The following is a 19,002-nucleotide window of genomic DNA, read 5'->3' as shown; positions in this document are numbered from 1 at the left end:
GCCATGCTAAATTCTCCCTCAATGTACCCCAACAGGCACTAGAATGTGGCGGCTAGGAGATTTTCACAACTTCACTTCAGAGTTTAATGTAAGCCTACTTGTGATGAATAAATACATAAACAAATATAACATGACTATTCAAGAAAGAGGGAGAGAAAACAGAGCTACAGGATAGTTAGCCTGACATTGGGAAAGTGCTGGAATCTATTATTAAGGAAGTCTTAGCAATGCACTGTCACCATGGCTTTACAAAAGGGAAATCCTGTTTGCCAAATTTTAGGTTTTTGCAGGTGTAATTAGTAGGGAAGATAAGGGGAGTGGGGTGGTCCTGGTATATGTAGTACCCCCTACATATGGTGCCAAATAGAAGGTTACTGCTCAAGATAAGAGATGGGGATGGTGGTGGCACAATAGCATGGATAGAGTATTGGTTAACAGACAGTTAGCAGGCTGTGACTAGTGCCATGAGGATCAGTGCTGGTGCCTTAACATAGGACTTGGGAGGAATAGGTCACATCAAGCTTGCTCTGCCATTCAATATAATCATGGCTGATCTGGTTGTGGCTTTGGCTGTGTCTTAGTGTCTGTCCTCTGCCATAACCTTGACAAATTCTATCAAGTCCACACGAGATATTATATGTTTCAATAAGATATCTTTTCATTCTTCTAAACTCTAATGGAATTAGGCCCAAATTGTTCAATATTTTTTGTAGGTGAGCCCTTCATTACAGGAATGAGTAAAAAATCCCTACTTTTAAAGTACATTTCTCTTGCAACAAATGCCAATATGTTATTAGTCTTCCTAATCACTTGTTGTACCTACACACTTTCCTTTTGCCTTTCATTCACCAGGACATATCCTTCCGCATCACGGAGTTCTGTGGTTTTCTCCAGGTAAATATGCTGCTTTTCTAATTTTCTGCCAAAGTGAAATTCACCTTTACCCAAGTTACACTCTGGACAAATTTTTGCCTGCTTATTTAACCAGTCTGTATCCCTTTACGGATTCTCTGCCTCTTGACAACTTTTCTACCCACTTTGTGTTATTGGCAAATTTAGCTACTATATATTCGGTCCCGTCATCCAAGTCATTGATGTAGGTTGTCAAAAGTTGATGTCCTAGCAGCTTGCCAGTCTGGTAAAGCCCCATTTATGCTCTGCTTCCTATTAGCTAACCAATACTTGTTAATATTTTACTCCCTACATCTTGTGCTTGTTATCTTGTGTATCAAATGCCTTTTCGAAATCTAAGTACACCATATTTACCAGTTCCTCCCTATCCACCTCAAATGTTACTTTGATTTCCCCTTCATAAAACCATGTTGGCTCTGCGTGATCACATTGATTTTCTAATTATCCTTTATGTCTATAACTTCAATGGATTGAGCTAAGTTACAATCTATATTACTGATGCAATAGTAATGCATTTAATACAAAGCAATGTGGAATGTAAGCTGTGAGGAGGGCACAAGATACTACAAAGAGGATATAAATAGTTAATGGACAACAAGGTGACAGATGGGCTATAATGTAGGAAATTGTTGTTTATTTGCACTAGTCATAAGAATAGAAACAGAATATTTTGATATTAGCAGGCAAGTTGTGAGGCTTGTAAATGTTGAACCTCATAGAATTCCCATAGTGCAGAGGGAGGCCATTCAGCCCCTTGAGCCTGCACCGATGACAATCCCACCCAGGCCCTGTCCTGGTAACCCCATATATTTACCACACTATTCCCCCTGACACTAAGTGGCCATGCTGAATTGCCCATCAGCCTAATCCCCATGTCTTTGAACTGTGGGAGGATAGCTGAGCGTCCAGAAGAAACCCACGCAGACTGATCCAAGGCCAGAATTGAACCTGAGACCCTGGCGCTGTGAGGCAGCAGTGTTGAGACTTGTGTATTCATACAAGTCATGTAAGAAATTGGCATGCAGATGAAGCAAACAATTTGGAAGACAAATAGCATGTTGGCATTTATTGCAAAGGAACTGTCTGAGGATTTGAGACTACATCTGGAATACTATATTTGGGGAAGGATATATTTGTATTGGAGGTAGTACAGTGCAGGTTAACTAGATTTGGCCTGTGGTGAGAAGCTGCACACATTGGTTTATATTCTCTGGTGTTTAGAAGAATGAGAGAAAATCTCATTGCAACATTCAAGTTTGTGAGGAGGCTTTACAGGGTATGTACCGAGTTGTTGTTGTTGTTTTCCCTGGCTGGGGAATTATAGAAACCCTACAGTGCAGAAGGAGGCCATTTGGCCCATCAAGTCTGCACCAACCATAAACCTACCCTCATATCCCTACATATTTACCTGCTAATCCCTCTAACCTATGCATCTCACGAATCTAGGGGACAATTTTTAGCATGGCCAATCAATGAGAGATTTTCTATCTTTTTCTAAACACCAGAGAATATAAACCCAATGTATGCAGCTTCTCATCACAGGCCAAATCTAGTTGACCTGCACTGTACTACCTCCAATCAACCTAATCTGCACACCTTTGGACTGTGGGAGGAAACCGGAGCACCCGGAGGAAACCCACGCAGACGTGGGGAGAATGTGCAAACTCCACACACACACACACACACACACACACACACACACACACACACACACACACACACAGTGACCCAAGCCAGGAATTGAACCCAGATCCCTGGAGCTATGAAGCAGCAGTGCTAACCACTGTGCTACTGTGCCACCCACTAATCTAGAATCTAGATCAAATTTCAGGATAAGTGGTTACCATTTAGGACTGCAATGAGAGAGAACGTTTTTCACTCGGGTTGAGAATTTTTGGAAATCTTTATCCTCGAAGATTGTGCATGTGGCATTACTAGATACCTGCCTCAGCCTTAAATATATTCAATGCCTCAGACTTAAAGGACTTGGGGAATGGGGATTGGCGTGAAAAAGTGGGGTTGATGCCCAAGATCAGCCATGGTATTTAATGGAAGAGCAGGCCACAAGGGCTGTGCGATCTTCTCCAACTCTTATCTACAAATGTAACATGGTTGATGTGACATGAGGAGTAGCGTATGTGGACTTTCAAAAGATATTTGATAAAGTGCCACAAAGCTGAAGTCCTTGGAATGAAAGGGACAGTGTATCCAAAGATGTGCAGGTTAGATGTACTGGCCATGTTAAATTGCCCCTTAGTGTTTTTGGGGGGGGGGGGGGCTAGCTAGCTAGGGTAAATGCATGGGGGTGTGGGGATAGGGTCTAGGTGGGATTGTGGTCCACGCAGACTCAAATGGCCTCCTCCTGCACTGTAGGGATTCTATGGTAGTATGGATGCAAAGTTGACTGAGGGACAGGAAACTGATTAGTAACAAATGGTTGTCTTTTGGACTTTAGGGGAAGTGAACTGTGGGGCTCCCTAGGGCTTGCTATTGGGGTTACCCCTCTTAATGTTTTAATGACTTGGACTTGGATGCACAGGACACAACTTCAAAATCTCTGGATGATGCACAACCTGTAAATACTGTGAGCTATGAGAAGAATAATGAAAGACTACAAAAGGACAAAGCAGGATGGTGGAACGGGTGGATGAAACTAAATGTAGAGAAGTGTGAAGTTTTTTTAAATAGGATGAATCATGAGACTCAAGATGAAATAAAGGATACAGTTCTATATAAATGAGGTACAGGAACGGAGATCTGGGGATGCATGAGCATACGTCATTGAAAGTGTCAAAGCAGGTTGGAAAAGTGGTTTAAAAAGTTACTTCTTAAAAAGCACCTTTTTATTAAAAAGATTGGATCAACCTCCACAGGGGTATTATATCCAATTTCGGGCACTACACTGTCGGAAGGATGCCAAGGGTTTAGAGAAAATGCAGAAAGCTTTACAAGAATAATTCTAGGATTAGGGACTTCAATTAAGTGGATAGACTGGAGAAGCTAGGATTGTTTTTGTTCTCTTTAGAGTCAGGTTAAGAGGAGATTTGATATCAGTTATCAAAATAATAAGTGTTGACAGTGTAGATAGGGGATTGGGATGTACTGTTCCAATTGGCAGAAGGGTGGAGAGCCAGAGGACACCAATTCAATGTGATTTGTACAAGGGAAAGTTATTAGGTGGCGAATAGTTAAGATCTGCCTGAGTGTTGGGTGGAAGCAGTTTCAAGTGTAGAGGAGCGAAGGAAGGGCATGTAAGTTGGACCAGCTGAACTGCTTTTGCAAAGGACTGATACGGGCTGAATGGCTCAAATGCCCACTGCCCTTGCTGAAGCTGTTCTATGATTCTTCATCTTGGTAGTATGGTTTGAACTGACCCAAGTAAAGGATGTTAAATAATAGGAGATATCCTAGATTTATTTTTGACTATTTGCTTCAGTAGTGGTGTGTTTGTCTATTTTTTTAAAAAACCTTTATACTGTCTCAGATATTGTAATAATGAAAACAGATGGCGATTAAGGACTTAATGGAATTGAACACATGTTCAGTTCCATAAACAACTGGAGCACAGCTTGACTGTTACTTTGGCAATGCCTTGCAATCAAGTTGCTGAAACTAATTTGTTCTGATTGTTGGTGAAGAGTGCTTCATATGATGTGGTTATATTAAACAAATCAGAGGTACAGATATAAAAAGAAAAATACAGATAGAGGTGCAGTAAGGTTCTAAGGAGTGTGTGTGGGGTAACGTGATGGCAGCATCTACTTTTTGGTAGAATTTGGAGGAATAAAACTAAAAATATAAAGTTGATTCCTTTCTGAAGTAAAAGTCTGAGCATTTGTGGAACGTGGAGAGTCTTGTAGGAGTGTGTTTAAGTTGTGGAGATTAGGGGCAGTAAATTTATATTAAACTGGGGACTTGATCACAAAATGCCTATAAACATGATACTGTGAATTTGCATAAGTTATGTTTTTCTCCATTAATTTAATGGTGATATGCAAATACAGTAAAGCAACTTGGGTTCTGAAATGATGTGGTGCAATTATATACCCTCCTTTCCAATGTGGTTTCTATAGCGTGCATCTTGAGCTGTTTTTTACATAAGGTTGACATATTGGAAGCTGCACGTTTTTTTTACAGTGGTGTGAACAGTTTGAGATGATGAATAAAGAGAGATTCAAGCTAATTGCATTCTAATTTTGTTTATTTGTGTTTATCATCAAATACAAATCTTGATTGCCCCAGCGGTGGAGAAATTCTCGCTTTTGAGACCCAGCCTGTCTGGTGCCAAATGTGTCGCTATTCTTCATGATATATTGAGGAGCTCAGTGAACTGGTGCTTGTACTGGCTGACAGTGCCATGTGTTTTGTCAGCATTGCTTATAGTTGCAGGTTTGATATTGTTAGTGTTTGTAAGAATAATCTGAGGTGATGAGTTGAAGCATTGCAAGAAGCAAATTGCACAAAATGTCTAAATGTTGTTGTTTTATAGGTACCACTAAATTCAAAATTAGTAATCAATTTTAGTCTTAGATACTAAAACCAAAATCATTCACAACTGAGGGGTAATTTTCTTTTTCATTTTGTAATATATTGGGCTGGCACCAGTCTTCGGTTATGCTTGCTTATTATGGTACCACTATATGACAAAAAAGTAATATTTAAGCTAAATATTACTTTATTCTTTAGTAGTATTTTTCAGTACTGCAATTGGACTTTTCAACAGCGTCTCTTCATCTATAACCAGCATTTCACCCAAATGTGGTCTGTAATTTTTTTCTCAGGCATGGCCATGTTTGGAAGGACAGAATCTGTAATACTACTTCTGGTGAACATTCCTCACAAATGAAATTGGTATAAATTGTACATGTACTTGTGGGTGAACCAATGCCATTTTCTATGTTGAATTATGCAGCCTCTACACATGCATTCAGTAATGAAGAAAGTGACAAATCCCCAAGGCCAGTTGGGTTCCATTCCAGAGCTTTAAAGGAAGTACTTGAAATTTATAGATGCCTTAACTATAATCTTCCAAAGTTCTTTTGATTCAGGAGCTGTTGCTTAAGATTGGACAATTGGACATGTCGTCCTGCTATTGTAAGAAAGTTGGAAACCCAAAGAATTATAGACCTGTTTTGTGACTTGAGCACCTTTTCAGTTGGTTAGAAAGTGACAGTAAGAATTTGTAAAGGTTGGAATGTTAGAATTTTTTTGAGATGGCTGTATTAGTGAACAAGGTCAATGTTAATGGATAAAAGCAAAATGCTGGAGATTGAAATAAAAATATATATACTGGAAAAATTTAGCAGATGTGGAGAGAGAAACAGTATTAATATTTAGAGTCCAATATGACTGCTTTTTGGAATTGAGTGGTAGGAATTTGTTGGGGTTTAGTGCTATCTATGGATATTATTTATATGGTTTCTGCAAAAACATACAAGTTCCTTGTAAGAAGAGACTGTTGACTAAAGTTGAAACCCATGGGATTGATGCAAATTATTACCTGGTTAGGAAGTTGGCTGAGTAGGAGGAGACAATAGCAGTAATAGGCAAATTCTTTTGACATGATGTGACTGGTGGTGTCCCATGAGGATCTATGTTGGAGCCTCAACTATTCTTCATATTGATTAATGATTTGTGACCAGCTAGGATGTATCCAAATTTTGCAGTGGCATAAAGGTAGTTGGTAGCAATGTAGGTGAAAGGGTTAAATTACAAAAGTACATTGGATTAAATGAAAAGGAAAATGAAAAATGTTAATGCAGACAAATGAGGTCTTGGACCCTAAAAAAGATAGGGCTGGGTACTTTCTAAAAAGGGAACAGATAGAAACAGTGAAGGCCCACAGAGACTTGGGGTTCCACGTATGGTCATTAAAATAGCAAAACAGATACAGAAAATAATCAAAAGGCTAATGGAATGCTAGCCATATGTCTACAGAATTAGTATACCCCAGGATAGAAGTAGTGCTTCAGCCATACAAAGCCCGGGTTAGACCGTGCTTGAAGTACAGTGAGCAGTTCTGGGAAGCACATGTTTGGAAGAATATTTTGTTCTTTGGAGAAGGAGTGCAGTATAGATGTATCAGAACAATACCTGGCCTCCCAGCATTAAGATGCAAGATTCACAAACTAGGGCTGCGTTCCCTGGAACCTGGAAGGTTAATAGTGATTTAATCAAAGTTTAAGATATTGAAGGGTTAGGATAAATGGAGAGAAACTTTCTGTTGGTTATGGCGTTTACGGCTAGGGGGCATAGTGAAATTGGGAAACCGGTTTGCACACAAAAGATAAAAGTTTGGAACTCTCCCAAGAGATAGATCAATTCTACATCTGAGATTTTTATGACAAATGTATTTAAGCTTATGAGGCAAAGAAGGGCATATGGAACAGCTTCAGGTTGAATGACTGACGAGGCTTGTGGAGCTAAGTGGCTTACTCTGGTTTCTATATTCCTGTGAATGGCAAAATGATACAATAATTACATTGTATTGGTGGAACATTTTTGTAACCTGCAACTTCATAGTTGTATATGCAATACCTGCACTACAAATGATTGAAATTCAGTTTTTGTGGATGTTCAATTCTTTAGTAAATTTGGATATTGTTATTTTAACACAGAAAGGTCTTTACCATTTTGAGAATTATTGGAGCAGCTACCCTCAATTTAAATTAATTCTGTTTGGAAGCATTGCTGGCATGTTTGAAACTTAATGATATCATTAAGTGGTCCTTGTTCCACTTCAAAGGGCAGTTAACAGTCAACCTGGTGGCTGTGGGGCTTAGGATATGTCAGACTGGGTAAGGACAGCAGATTTCCTTTTCTAATGGATATTAGTGGAGCAGCTGGGTTTTTATGGCTGTCTGATGCTTTTATGGTTATTTTTTTACTGATATCCATCTTTTATTTTCCAGACTTTTAAAACCAAGTTTAAATTCTCAAACTGTAGTGGAGGGATTTTGGTGCTTGTCGTTTGGTTTCTCCAGTTATATGATGAGTGCATAACTGTTCCTGACCAAGCATGTTAATTGTTTCCTTTCAGGCATTCCTCATTGCCATTTTTACGTGGTCATCAGAATTGTCATCTTGTGTCAGGATACAGATGAAGTAGGATTACGACTTGAGTTGTAACGTTTTCTTTCCTGCTGATGCTTGATTTGACAACCTTACGAGCTAAAGTTTCTGAATCATAAGGCAGCAGTAGGTGAAGTTAGAAATTGTTTCTACCAGAAATTTAATGTCCAGTTTTAAATTTTAAAAATTAAAGTATAATCTTGTAAGGATGAACATTTTGGCTCCACTGGCAGCAACCTAATGGATGTGTTGCATGTAAATTGGCTTTTGTTTTGGGAAATGGAAAAACATACCTTTTGTTTTAAGGTAAATTTTAATTGTGAAAACATTTGCTTTTGGTCATAACAACCTAGCTGAGAAACATCCTTCAATCTATATGGATTGAGGAACACACCTGTGCTCACATGCTAATTAGTTGCCCCATATCTAACTCTTGAGTAATTTATATAACTACAGAACAATATCTGTTTTTCCCCCACAGTGACACCATTTTGAGGCGTGGGAGCTGAGAGAGTACTGGAGAGGGGTTTCCATAATCCTCAAGGATTTTTAAAAATTTACCGAAGCACTTGTTGTTTTTCCTTTTGGAACAACACTCTGTCCTCAAACATCAGTCAGTTAGGCCATGCTCACTATTGCAAAGATGCGCAGACTTAAAAGGGGGTTCACAGCTGTTAACATTCAGTATTTGAAGATGCAATGTAAACATTATTCCCAACATGATTTTCTCCAGTGAATAGCCAAAATGAATCCTGCCCCGATTCCTGGGAAGGCCTTAATTTTTCTTGGAGTAGGATTCCATTGGGGCTGGCAGTTTGCTCAAATTGCCAGGTGCACCTTTTTGATTGGAACCATGTTCATTCCTATTCTATTTTTTTATGGGGTTCTGTAATACAATCAGTGGGAACTCTGGCTGGTTGTTTCCACTTCCAGTTAATTTCCTCTGTGTTTTCAACTTTTCCCTTGTTGCCCTTCTCTTACACTTTCTCACCTCTACTGAGGGACTTTTCCAATTTTGTAGCTCAGCAGTAGCTGAGTTAGCTAACTTGATGGAAGATTGAACCTGGAAACTTCACATTTGCACTGTACCTTTGTACCATCAGGGAAGCTTATAATATTTCTTTCTGTTAACCAGAGCAGACATCTTTGATTGCTGCCTTGAAGTGATTGGGATGTATAATATTGAGGGACAGAGGTAGACTAGACAGGAAGAACCTTCTCCCTTGGTGGAGTGATCAATGACTTAGGGGGTGCAGATTTAAGATAATGAGCAGGAAGTTTTAGAGGGGACGTGAAGGAAAAACTCCACTCAAGATGATGAGAATCTGGAACTCACTGCCTGCCTGAAAGGCAGAGACCTTCATAACATTTAAGTATTTAGATGTATACTTGTGATGCCAAAGCAAATAAAGTTATGGGCCAAGTGCTAGAAAACGGTATTAGAATAGTTAAGTGGCTTGTCTTTGGTGCACAAAATGACAGGCTGAAGAGCCTTTTTCTGTGCTGTATGCCCCTATAACTCTAGTGTCTTGCCTTTCCTTGTATACTTGGAAATGCTGCGCATATGTAGGGTTTCAAACAAGTGACACTGAAGTTGGCTGCAATGATGATGTTGGTGGCAGCCGGTGTAGGATGTCATTTTGAAGATCGTGTTAACGAATACTTTAACATGACCAGCTAGAGGTAGTTAAAGAAAGAACTGATGTGTATGTGTGTGTTATGACTTGTCTAAATCAAATGATTACATTGAATGATATCTCTAGATGCTAAACAGGTAAAGTATTGTATGTTTTCAAACTTGCTTAAGTCTGCATCCAGCAGGAGCAGCTCAAACTGTGTAATGAAGGCCTGTCTGAGCCAGCATGGTGAAATACTGGTTTTAGTTTACCATTGAGCATTATTCTATATTTAGCTTAAAGGACAAATGTCAGTGTTCAAGCTGTGCAGCTTGCACTGAAGCCTGAAATGGGGTCTGTGTGACTGTTCATTTTGACTTGCTGCATGGAACGCTTCTGTTATGGCCAGGTTGACGGCTATTTTTTTTGGATAGGAGCAGGAAACTGTGCCCCAGCTGCTCCACAAGTACAAGGTGACTTGTTTTGGCATCAAGTGCTCGGCTGGGCTCAAATAGGTATTTTTGCTTTTCAGTTTCTTGGCCAGTCCATCTTTTTTTGTGTAAATATGATATTGGGTTACTGGGGGAAGAAGAGGTAGTGGAAGGTGGGAAACATTGGGTGATTTGGATTAAAGCAAGCACTTGGGCAACATGGAGGCCAAGAGAGGTCTACAGCACTGAAAAAGGCCCTTGGGCTGACCGTATCTGCACATGTCAAAGACAAAACACCCAACTATCCTAATCCCATTTTCCAGTGCATGGTCCATATAACCTTTGTATGCCTTGATATTGCAAGTGTACGTCTAAGTACACCTCAAGTGTTATGAGGTCCCTGCGTCAACCATCCCTCCAGACAGACAGAGTTCCAGACTCCCACCACCCTCAAGATAAAAATGTTTTTCCTCACATCTCCTTACCTTAAGTCTATGCCTTCATTGATTCCTCCACCAAGGGGAAATGTTTCTTCCTGCCCACTCTGCATACACCCCTCAACTTTATACATTTCAATCATGTCCCCTTCTGTCTCCTCTACTCCAAGGAAAATAAGCCTAGTCTATCTGACGCTGCTCTTAATTAAAACTCCCTTGGCCAAGCAACATCCTGGTAAATCTCATCTACACCCTTTCCAGTGCTATCACATCACTCCTATAATAACATAAGAACATAACATAAGAAATAGGAGCAGGAGTAGGCCATCTAGCCCTTCGAGCCTGCCCCGCCATTCAATAAGATCATGGCTGATCTGTCGCTGCTCAGTTCCACTTTCCCGCCCTCTCCCCATAACCCTTAATCCCCTCTCTTATCAAAAACCCATCAACCCGCGTCTTAAAAATATTTAGCGAGGCAGCCTCCACCACTTCAACGGGCAGAGAATTCCAGAGATTCACCACCCTTTGAGTGAAGAAGTTCCTCCTCAACTCTGTTCTAAACCGCCCCCCCTTTATCTTGAGGCTGTGCCCCCTAGTCCTGCTGTCTTTTTTGAGCGGGAAGAGTCTCTCCACTTCTATCCTATCCATCCCATTCATCATCTTATACGTCTCAATGAGATCTCCCCTCATTCTTCTAAACTCTAACGAGTACAAGCCCAGTTTACTCAGCCTCTCCTCATAGCTCAACCCCCTCAACTCCGGTATCAGCCTAGTAAACCTCCTCTGCACCCCCTCCAAGGCCAAAATATCTTTGCGCAGGTGCGGCGCCCAAAACTGCACACAGTACTCCAGCTGCGGCCTCACCAATGCCCTATACAGCTGCAGCAAGACCTCCCTACTTTTATATTCAATCCCCCTCGCTTTGAAGGCCAGCATCCCATTCGCCTTCCTGACCACCTGCTGCACCTGCAAGCTGGGTTTTTGCGACTCATGCACAAGGACCCCGAGGTCCCTCTGCACTGTCGCCTGCTGCAGTTTTTCGTCCCGTAAGTAATAGTTCTTCCTACCAAAGTGGACCACCTCACAGTTGCCAACATTAAATTCCATTTGCCATTTCCTGGCCCATTCGCCCAGCCTATCTAGATCCTTCTGCAGACTCTCCACACCCTCCGCACAACTTGCCGTTCCCCCAATCTTGGTGTCATCAGCAAATTTCGACACCCTACACTCGGTTCCCTCCTCCAGATCATAATGTGGATTTCAGAACTGCACACAATACAAAGGAGGAAAGATTCTAAAGACGAATAACTGACCATGGCTAACTGAGGGAAGTTGAGCATAGTAAGTTGAAAGAAAAAGCATTTAAGGAGACAAAAATCAATGAAAACCCCAAAGACTGGGATCCCAACAAAGAAAGCCTTAAAAGATAGACAGAAAAAAATAAACTGAGGGCAAACTAGCGAGGAGTATAAAAGCTGACGAGAGTTTCTTTAAATATATATAGAAAGGTCCCTTAGAAAATGAACCTGGGGAGATGATTATGGGTAAGAAGGAAATGGCAGAGGAGTTAAATAGCTACTTTACATTGGTGTTGGGATGGCAACTGTTTATAATGTACATTTAAAAACTTGAAGGAAGGAAGTGAATGTACTATAACCAGATTTGCCGATGAGACAAAAGTACGTAGAAAGGCAAGTTGTGAGAAGGATATATTTTCAAAGAGATATTGATAGGTTAAGTAAGTGGGCAAAAAATTGGCAAATGGAGTGTAGTGTGGGAAAATGTTCATTTTGGAAGGGGGAACAAAAGAACAGTATTATGTAAATAGAGAAAGACTGCAGAAAGCTGCAACTCAAGGGGCCTTGAGGATACTTGTGCACAAAACACAAAGCTGGTAAACTAATTCAGGTAATCAGGAAGGTTAATGGACTGTTGGCTCTTTTTTTTCCCAAGGGGGTTGGAAAATAAGAGTGGGGAAGTCTTGCTGCAACTGTACAAGGTACTGGTGAGACTGCATATGGAGTACTGTGAGCAGTTTTGGTCCCCTTATTTAAGAACATAAGAAATAGGAGCAGGAGTAGGCCAACTCACCCTTTGAGTCTGCCCCGCCATTCAATAAGATCGTGGCTAATCTGAAGTGGATCAGTTCCACTTTCCCGCTTTCTCCCCATAACCCTTAATTCCCCTGTCTATCAGAAACCTATCTACCCCTGACTTAAATATATTCAGCGAGGTAGCCTCCTTCAATTGAGTGGGCAGAGAATTCCAGAGATTCACCACCCTTTGAATGAAGAAGATTGTCTTTAGGAAACTGGGTAACAGGTTGGGATTCTATTCATTGGAGTTCAGAGGAATGAGAGGTGATCTCATTGAAACATGTGGGATTCTTAAGGGGCTTGACAGGGTAAATGCTGAGATAATGTTTCCCCTTATGGAAGAATCACAGACCAGAGGCTATAGTGTCAGAATATAGGGATGCCAATTTAAAACCGAGATGAGGAATTTCTTCTGAGGTTTGAGTCTTTGGAACTCCTTGCCACAGCCGTGGGGACAGAATCATTGTGTACTTTTATGGCTGGGACAGATTTTTGATCAGTAAGGGTATCAGAAAATGAGCAGGGAAGTGGATGTGACGAATGTTGGATTAGCCATGATCTTATTGAATGGTGGAGAAGGTTTGAGGGATCTAACAGCCTGCTCCTGTTCCTATTTCTTATTGTCTTTTGGTCTAGCTGTAGCTAGGCCTGGTGTAGACAGCGGGCAGCGTCTGAGCGGGCAGCGGAGTGAGAGGGAAGCAGAGTGAGCTACTTGGGCTTAATATCAAAAAGGGCTTGAAAGAAAAAAGGCCAGGTGAGTTCGTTTGAAAAACAAAAACAAAAAAAAAAAAAAATTTTTTCAAAACTACTACAGTAAATAATGGAGGGGCATGTGATGTGTGGTTTCTGTATGATGTGGGAACTGGTGGACCCTAGGGTTCATCCCAGTGACCATGTCTGCAGTAAGTGCAGGTTGCTGGAGGAGCTCCAGCTCAGGGTAAATGAGCTGGCCTCTGAGCTACAGACACTGAGGCTCATCAAGGGGAGAGAGGGTGCCATTGTCAATGGGGTGCAAGTGACATCCACCCCCCCTAGACTGGCTAACTCTAAGGGTCAGGGACAAGAGGGGGCTACTGGGAAGAGGAAGGGGGGTGAGGAGCGGAGGCCTCAGCCTCTTAATCTGCATAACAGGTTTGAGGTTCTTGCTTCCAAGTTGGACGAGAACGAGGCAGGTGAGGTTGGTGAGCAAGCTGCACACGGTACAGTGCTGCAGCAGGACATAGGCAAAGAGAAAGGGAAAAGGAACGTAGTAGTTATTGGGGATAGTGGGGTGAAGGGTATTGACACTGTCCTTTGTCACAATGACAAAGTGCACAGAAGGGTGTGTTGTCTGCCTGGTGCTCGGGTACGGGATGTCGCAGCTGGGCTGCAGAGGAACCTGGAGTGGGAGGGTGAGAATCCGGTCGTTGTGGTACATGTGGGTGCCGGCGACGTAAGCAAAATGCAGACTGAGGATCTGGGGAGGGAGTATGAAAAGCTTGGAATGGAATTAAAAAGTAGAACCGACAAGGTGGTTATCTCTGGGCTACTGCCTGAACCGTGTGCAGATGGGCGTAGGGTTGACAGGATTAAGGAAGTGATTGAGTGGCTCAGGGATTGGTGTGGGAGGAATGGGTTTGAATTTATGGGGCATTGGCACCAGTATTGGGGTAGGTGGGACCTGTTCGGGAGGGATGGGGTTGGTCTGAACCGTGCTGGGACCAGAGTGCTGGCGAATTGAGTAAAGAGGACTGTAGACAGGGCTTTAAACTAATTAGGGGGGGGGAGGGTGTGAGGGTAGGTGACCTTACGAGGTCTAAAGTTAAGGAGAGTGTACATGTAAGGGAAGAGGCCGAGGATGTCCTAATAATAGAGGGAGTAGGGGGCGTGAGTATAGTTGGTGGCGTTGCGGCAAATAGGGTCCAGGTGAAGGCTGGGATGAAAGCACTTTATCTGAATGCACGAAGCATTCGGAATAAAGCGGATGAGCTGATGGCGCAGATCGACACAAATGGATACGATCTGGTGGCCATTACAGAGACGTGGCTGCAGGGTGACAGGGACTGGGAGCTGAATGTACAGGGCTATCAAGTGTTTAGGAAGGATAGGCAGGAGGGAAAAGGGGGGGGCGTAGCTCTACTGATTAAGGATAGCATCACGGTGGTAGCAAGGGATGATATTGGAGCCAAGGAGCAGAGGGTGGAATCGTTGTGGGTGGAGATTAGGAACAGCAAAGGGAGGAAGACGCTGGTGGGTGTCGTCTATAGGCCCCTGAATAATGATCTGGAGATGGGGCGGGCTGTTAACGCGCAAATAAGTGCGGCGTGCAGGAATGGGACGGCCGTAGTTATGGGGGATTTCAATCTGCATATTGATTGGTCGACCCATGTTGGACGTGGGGGGCTCGAGGAAGAGTTCTTGGAATGCTGCCGGGATAGTTTCCTCGAACAGTGTGTGTTGGAGCCGACGAGGGAGCGAGCTATCTTGGATCTGGTGCTATGTAATGAAGCGGGTAGAATTAGGGACCTTGTGGTGAAGGATCCTCTTGGGGAGAGTGATCATTGTATGGTGGAGTTTCTGGTGCAGATGGAGGAGGAGAAAGTAGGTTCCCGGACACGCGTCCTTTGTTTGAATAGAGGGAAATACGGTAGGATGAGAGAAGAATTGGCGAATGTGGACTGGGAGAGCGCGTTGGAGGGAGGGTCTGTTGAGGAGCAGTGGAGGATCTTTAAGGAGATCTTTCTTGGTGCTCAACGGAAATTTATTCCGATGGTCAAAAAGGATAGTAGGAGGAGAGGTAATAAGCCGTGGATAACAAAGGAGGTGAAGGAAAGTGTTAAACTAAAAGCGGAGGAATTTAGAGTAGCTAAGAGTAGTGGGCGAGAAGAGGATTGGGAGAGGTTTAAATGTCAACAAAGATTGACAAAGAAGTTGATAAGGAAGGGTAGGAGAAACTATGAAGCTGGGCTAGCGCTTAATATAAAAAAGGATAGCAAGAGTTTTTATAAATATATAAAAAGGAAGAGGCTGGCTAGGGTGAATGTTGGTCCTTTAGAGGATGAGAAAGGGGACCTAGTGGTAGGGGATGGGGATATGGCTAAGGTATTGAATAACTTTTTTGTTTCTGTCTTCACGGAGGAGGACGTGAATAATTTGCCGGGTGTTAGCGATGGAAAGGTGGTAGGACTGGAGGGTCTTAATGACATTACTGTTACTAGAAAGGCGGTGCTCGACAGACTGGAGGGGCTGATTGTGGACAAGTCCCCAGGACCGGATGGAATGCATCCAAGGGTTCTGAAAGAAATGGCGGAGGTGATAGTGGATGCCTTGGTGGTTATTTTCCAAACGTCGCTGGATTCCGGGGAAGTGCCGGATGATTGGAAAACGGCTAATGTTACGCCGTTGTTTAAGAAGGGCGCCAGGCAAAAGGCGGGGAATTATAGGCCGGTTAGTTTAACGTCTGTGGTAGGTAAAATGTTAGAATCTGTCATTAAGGAGGAAATTGCAAAGCATCTTGAAGGGAATTGCTTGATAGAGCAGACGCAGCACGGTTTCATTAAAGGGAAGTCGTGTCTGACAAATTTACTGGAGTTCTATGAGGATGTGTCTAGGGCGGTGGATAGAGGAGAGCCGGTGGATGTGGTCTTTCTAGATTTTCAGAAGGCGTTTGACAAAGTGCCTCACAAGAGGTTATTGCAGAAGGTCGAGGGACATGGAGTTGGGGGTAGGGTGTTAGCGTGGATAGAGGATTGGTTGTCAAATAGGAGGCAGAGAGTGGGGGTCAACGGGTGCTATTCGGATCGGCGGATGGTGACTAGTGGAGTGCCCCAGGGGTCGGTGCTGGGGCCTCAGCTTTTTACCATTTATATAGATGATCTGGAGGAGGGAACCGAGTGTAGAGTGTCGAAATTTGCTGATGACACCAAGATTGGGGGAACGGCAAATTGTGCGGAGGGTGTTGAGAGTCTGCAGAAGGATCTAGATAGGCTGGGCGAATGGGCCAGGAAATGGCAAATGGAATTTAATGTTGGCAACTGTGAGGTGGTCCACTTTGGTAGGAAAAATGGTAGGAAGGACTATTACTTACGAGGCGAAAAACTGCAGCATGCGACGGTGCAGAGGGACCTCGGGGTCCTTGTGCATGAGTCGCAAAAACCCAGCTAGCAGGTGGTCAGGAAGGCGAATGGGATGCTGGCCTTCATAGCGAGGGGGATTGAATATAAAAGTAGGGAGGTCTTGCTGCAGCTGTATAGGGCATTGGTGAGGCCGCAGCTGGAGTACTGTGTGCATTTTTGGGCGCCGCACCTGCGCAAAGATATTTTGGACTTGGAGGGATTGCAGAGGAGGTTTACTAGGCTGATACCGGAGTTGAGGGGGTTGAGCTATGAGGAGAGGCTGAGTAAACTGGGCTTGTACTCGTTAGAGTTTAGAAGAATGAGGGGAGATCTCATTGAGACGTATAAGATGAATGGGATGGATAGGATAGAGGTGGAAAGACTCTTCCCGCTCAAAAAAGACAATAGGACTAGGGGGCACAGCCTCAAGATAAAAGGGGGGCGGTTTAGAACGGAGTTGAGGAGGAACTTCTTCACTCAAAGGGTGGTGAATCTCTGGAATTCTCTGCCCGTTTGAAGTGGTGGAGGCTGCCTCGCTAAATATTTTTAAGACGCGGGTTGATGGGTTTTTGATAGGAGAGGGGATTAAGGGTTATGGGGAGAGGGCGGGAAAGTGGAACTGAGCAGCGACAGATCAGCCATGATCTTATTGAATGGCGGGGCAGGCTCGAAGGGCTGGATGGCCTACTCCTGCTCCTATTTCTTATGTTCTTATGTTCTTAACCAATGCTTTTGAGTAGTTTATGAAAGTTGAAACACTCTGTTTTAGTTATTTAAAGTCAATCATTTGTGGCACAGGAAGAGGCTATTCAGTCCATTGAATCTATTGCAGCTTTCTTGACCTACCATTCATGTGGAACTTCATGATTATGCTGCTATCTTTTTAAAACTCATCTTTTATTGAAAATGGTGTAATTACTTCCCTTGGTGTAACTGTAAACTTGCATAAAGGTCAGTGTTACAGTATCTGAAAGGCAGGCAGGAATGACATATCGCCTAGTTTTGGTTTGAGGTGTTGTTTTTTGCCATTGTCTTGTGTGAAGGTCAATATGATATTTTTCCCTGAAAGTTTGGGGGGGGGGAAAATGAAGCCGTTTCTGCAAACAAAAATGATTAACTTTCTTCTTTGGCACCTCACTTCAGTGGGGAGATCATTCCTCCAAATGGTAAAGCTGTCTTCAAGAAACTCATTCCTGTTTTCAGCTGCATATTATTATTCCCTATCGTACAACTCTTGCTCTAAATTCAAGCCTGTCAATACCTGAATGTTGTTTCAATATCTAGAAAGATAATGCCATTGCACCCTTCCACCATCCCCAGTGTAAATTGTGTACATGTAATCACAGGATTAAATTGGGTTCTGATGTTCTCTTGTATGTCTGGATCATATTTGAATTTTGGCTACTTGGGTGAAATAGTGGAAGGCTGCCAGCAAGAGTTGACATGCTCTTCTTGAAGAAACTAGAGTAATTAGAATACTGCAAACTGTTCATTTCTTTGTGTAATAAAATCAACTGGCAATGGAAATTTAATGGCTGCCAATAACATATAATAACTAGTGTTAAGTGTGCCTCTCCACAGGGTTTAGCTTTTGTATTTGCCATGCCCAGTCAGATTTGCAATTAAATGCCAACTCTTCTACAAGAAGCTTGAAATCATTTGCGACAATTTTCATCTTGTGTGTCAACACTGCACTTAACCCCTTGAGAACTTGTTGCTGAAAGTAATGCAATGATGGCTGTGTCTAGTCTGAAGTTTGTTGCCATATAGGTTAAAGTAGATGGGATACTTGTGCTATACTGGGAATTACTGCGTATTACCAGAGTGAAAACCTTGGTGTTATGCATTTGAGGTCATGGCTAACCCTGAACCAGAACGCTTTTGATTAGGCTTAATCAGTGTTTATTTTACTCATTTTGTAAATGTGAAGAGAGGAAAATAAATTCAGCGACTGCATCACTTGTCTTAATTCGCTTATTTCCAGAAGATTAGCAGCAAGGAGGATGCTAACCTAAACGGATGCTGTTACCTCAGGGCTATGAAGCAGGTAAAACCAGTCAAGATTCCGATTTAGTATCCTGCCAGAAAGCTGGGCATGCAAGTAGATGCCAGGATCATTATTGCTGTAATTGCTATTGCAGCCTGTAGCTGGCTGTGCTTGGATACTCTGACAGGAAAATGATTGCAATACCACTGTGGCCAGTATCTGTGTAACTATATTGTCCGCAGCGCGTGTTGGTGCCTTTATAAGAATGAAGTAAATTTTGAGTGTTTAAAGCTGGTAGAGAGAGCTTGATGATCACACGGGTTTTCTTGCATGTGATGGCTTTGTGAATTGTGCTTAG

General features: G+C 42.6%; 1 protein-coding gene across 12 annotated transcripts in view; it reads left to right on the top strand.

Moving 5' to 3' along the window:
• LOC145346767 (uncharacterized) overlaps nt 1–19,002 on the top strand; it is a 381,295-nt gene that overhangs the window by 21,596 nt on the left and 340,697 nt on the right. For 6 of the 12 annotated variants that reach the window (XM_080194475.1, XM_080194476.1, XM_080194468.1 and 3 more), the window contains exon 1: nt 18,686–18,704. The exons of 3 other annotated variants lie outside the window; for them this stretch is intronic. In XM_080194475.1, the coding sequence (XP_080050601.1) occupies nt 18,696–18,704 (9 nt within the window). In that variant the 5' untranslated portion in view covers nt 18,686–18,695. Of the gene's footprint in view, nt 1–852; nt 895–9,647; nt 9,667–18,685; nt 18,705–19,002 lie in introns of those variants that run through there. 3 more of the 12 variants (XM_080194472.1, XM_080194480.1, XM_080194473.1) reach the window with 2 other exon arrangements.

This window comes from Carcharhinus amblyrhynchos, chromosome 8, assembly GCF_965287045.1.
Source record: "Carcharhinus amblyrhynchos chromosome 8, sCarAmb.v2.hapA, whole genome shotgun sequence".
NCBI lineage: Eukaryota > Metazoa > Chordata > Chondrichthyes > Carcharhiniformes > Carcharhinidae > Carcharhinus > Carcharhinus amblyrhynchos.
The sequence above is the reverse complement of the archived record's forward strand: the minus strand, read 5'-3'. Positions and strand labels throughout refer to the sequence as shown.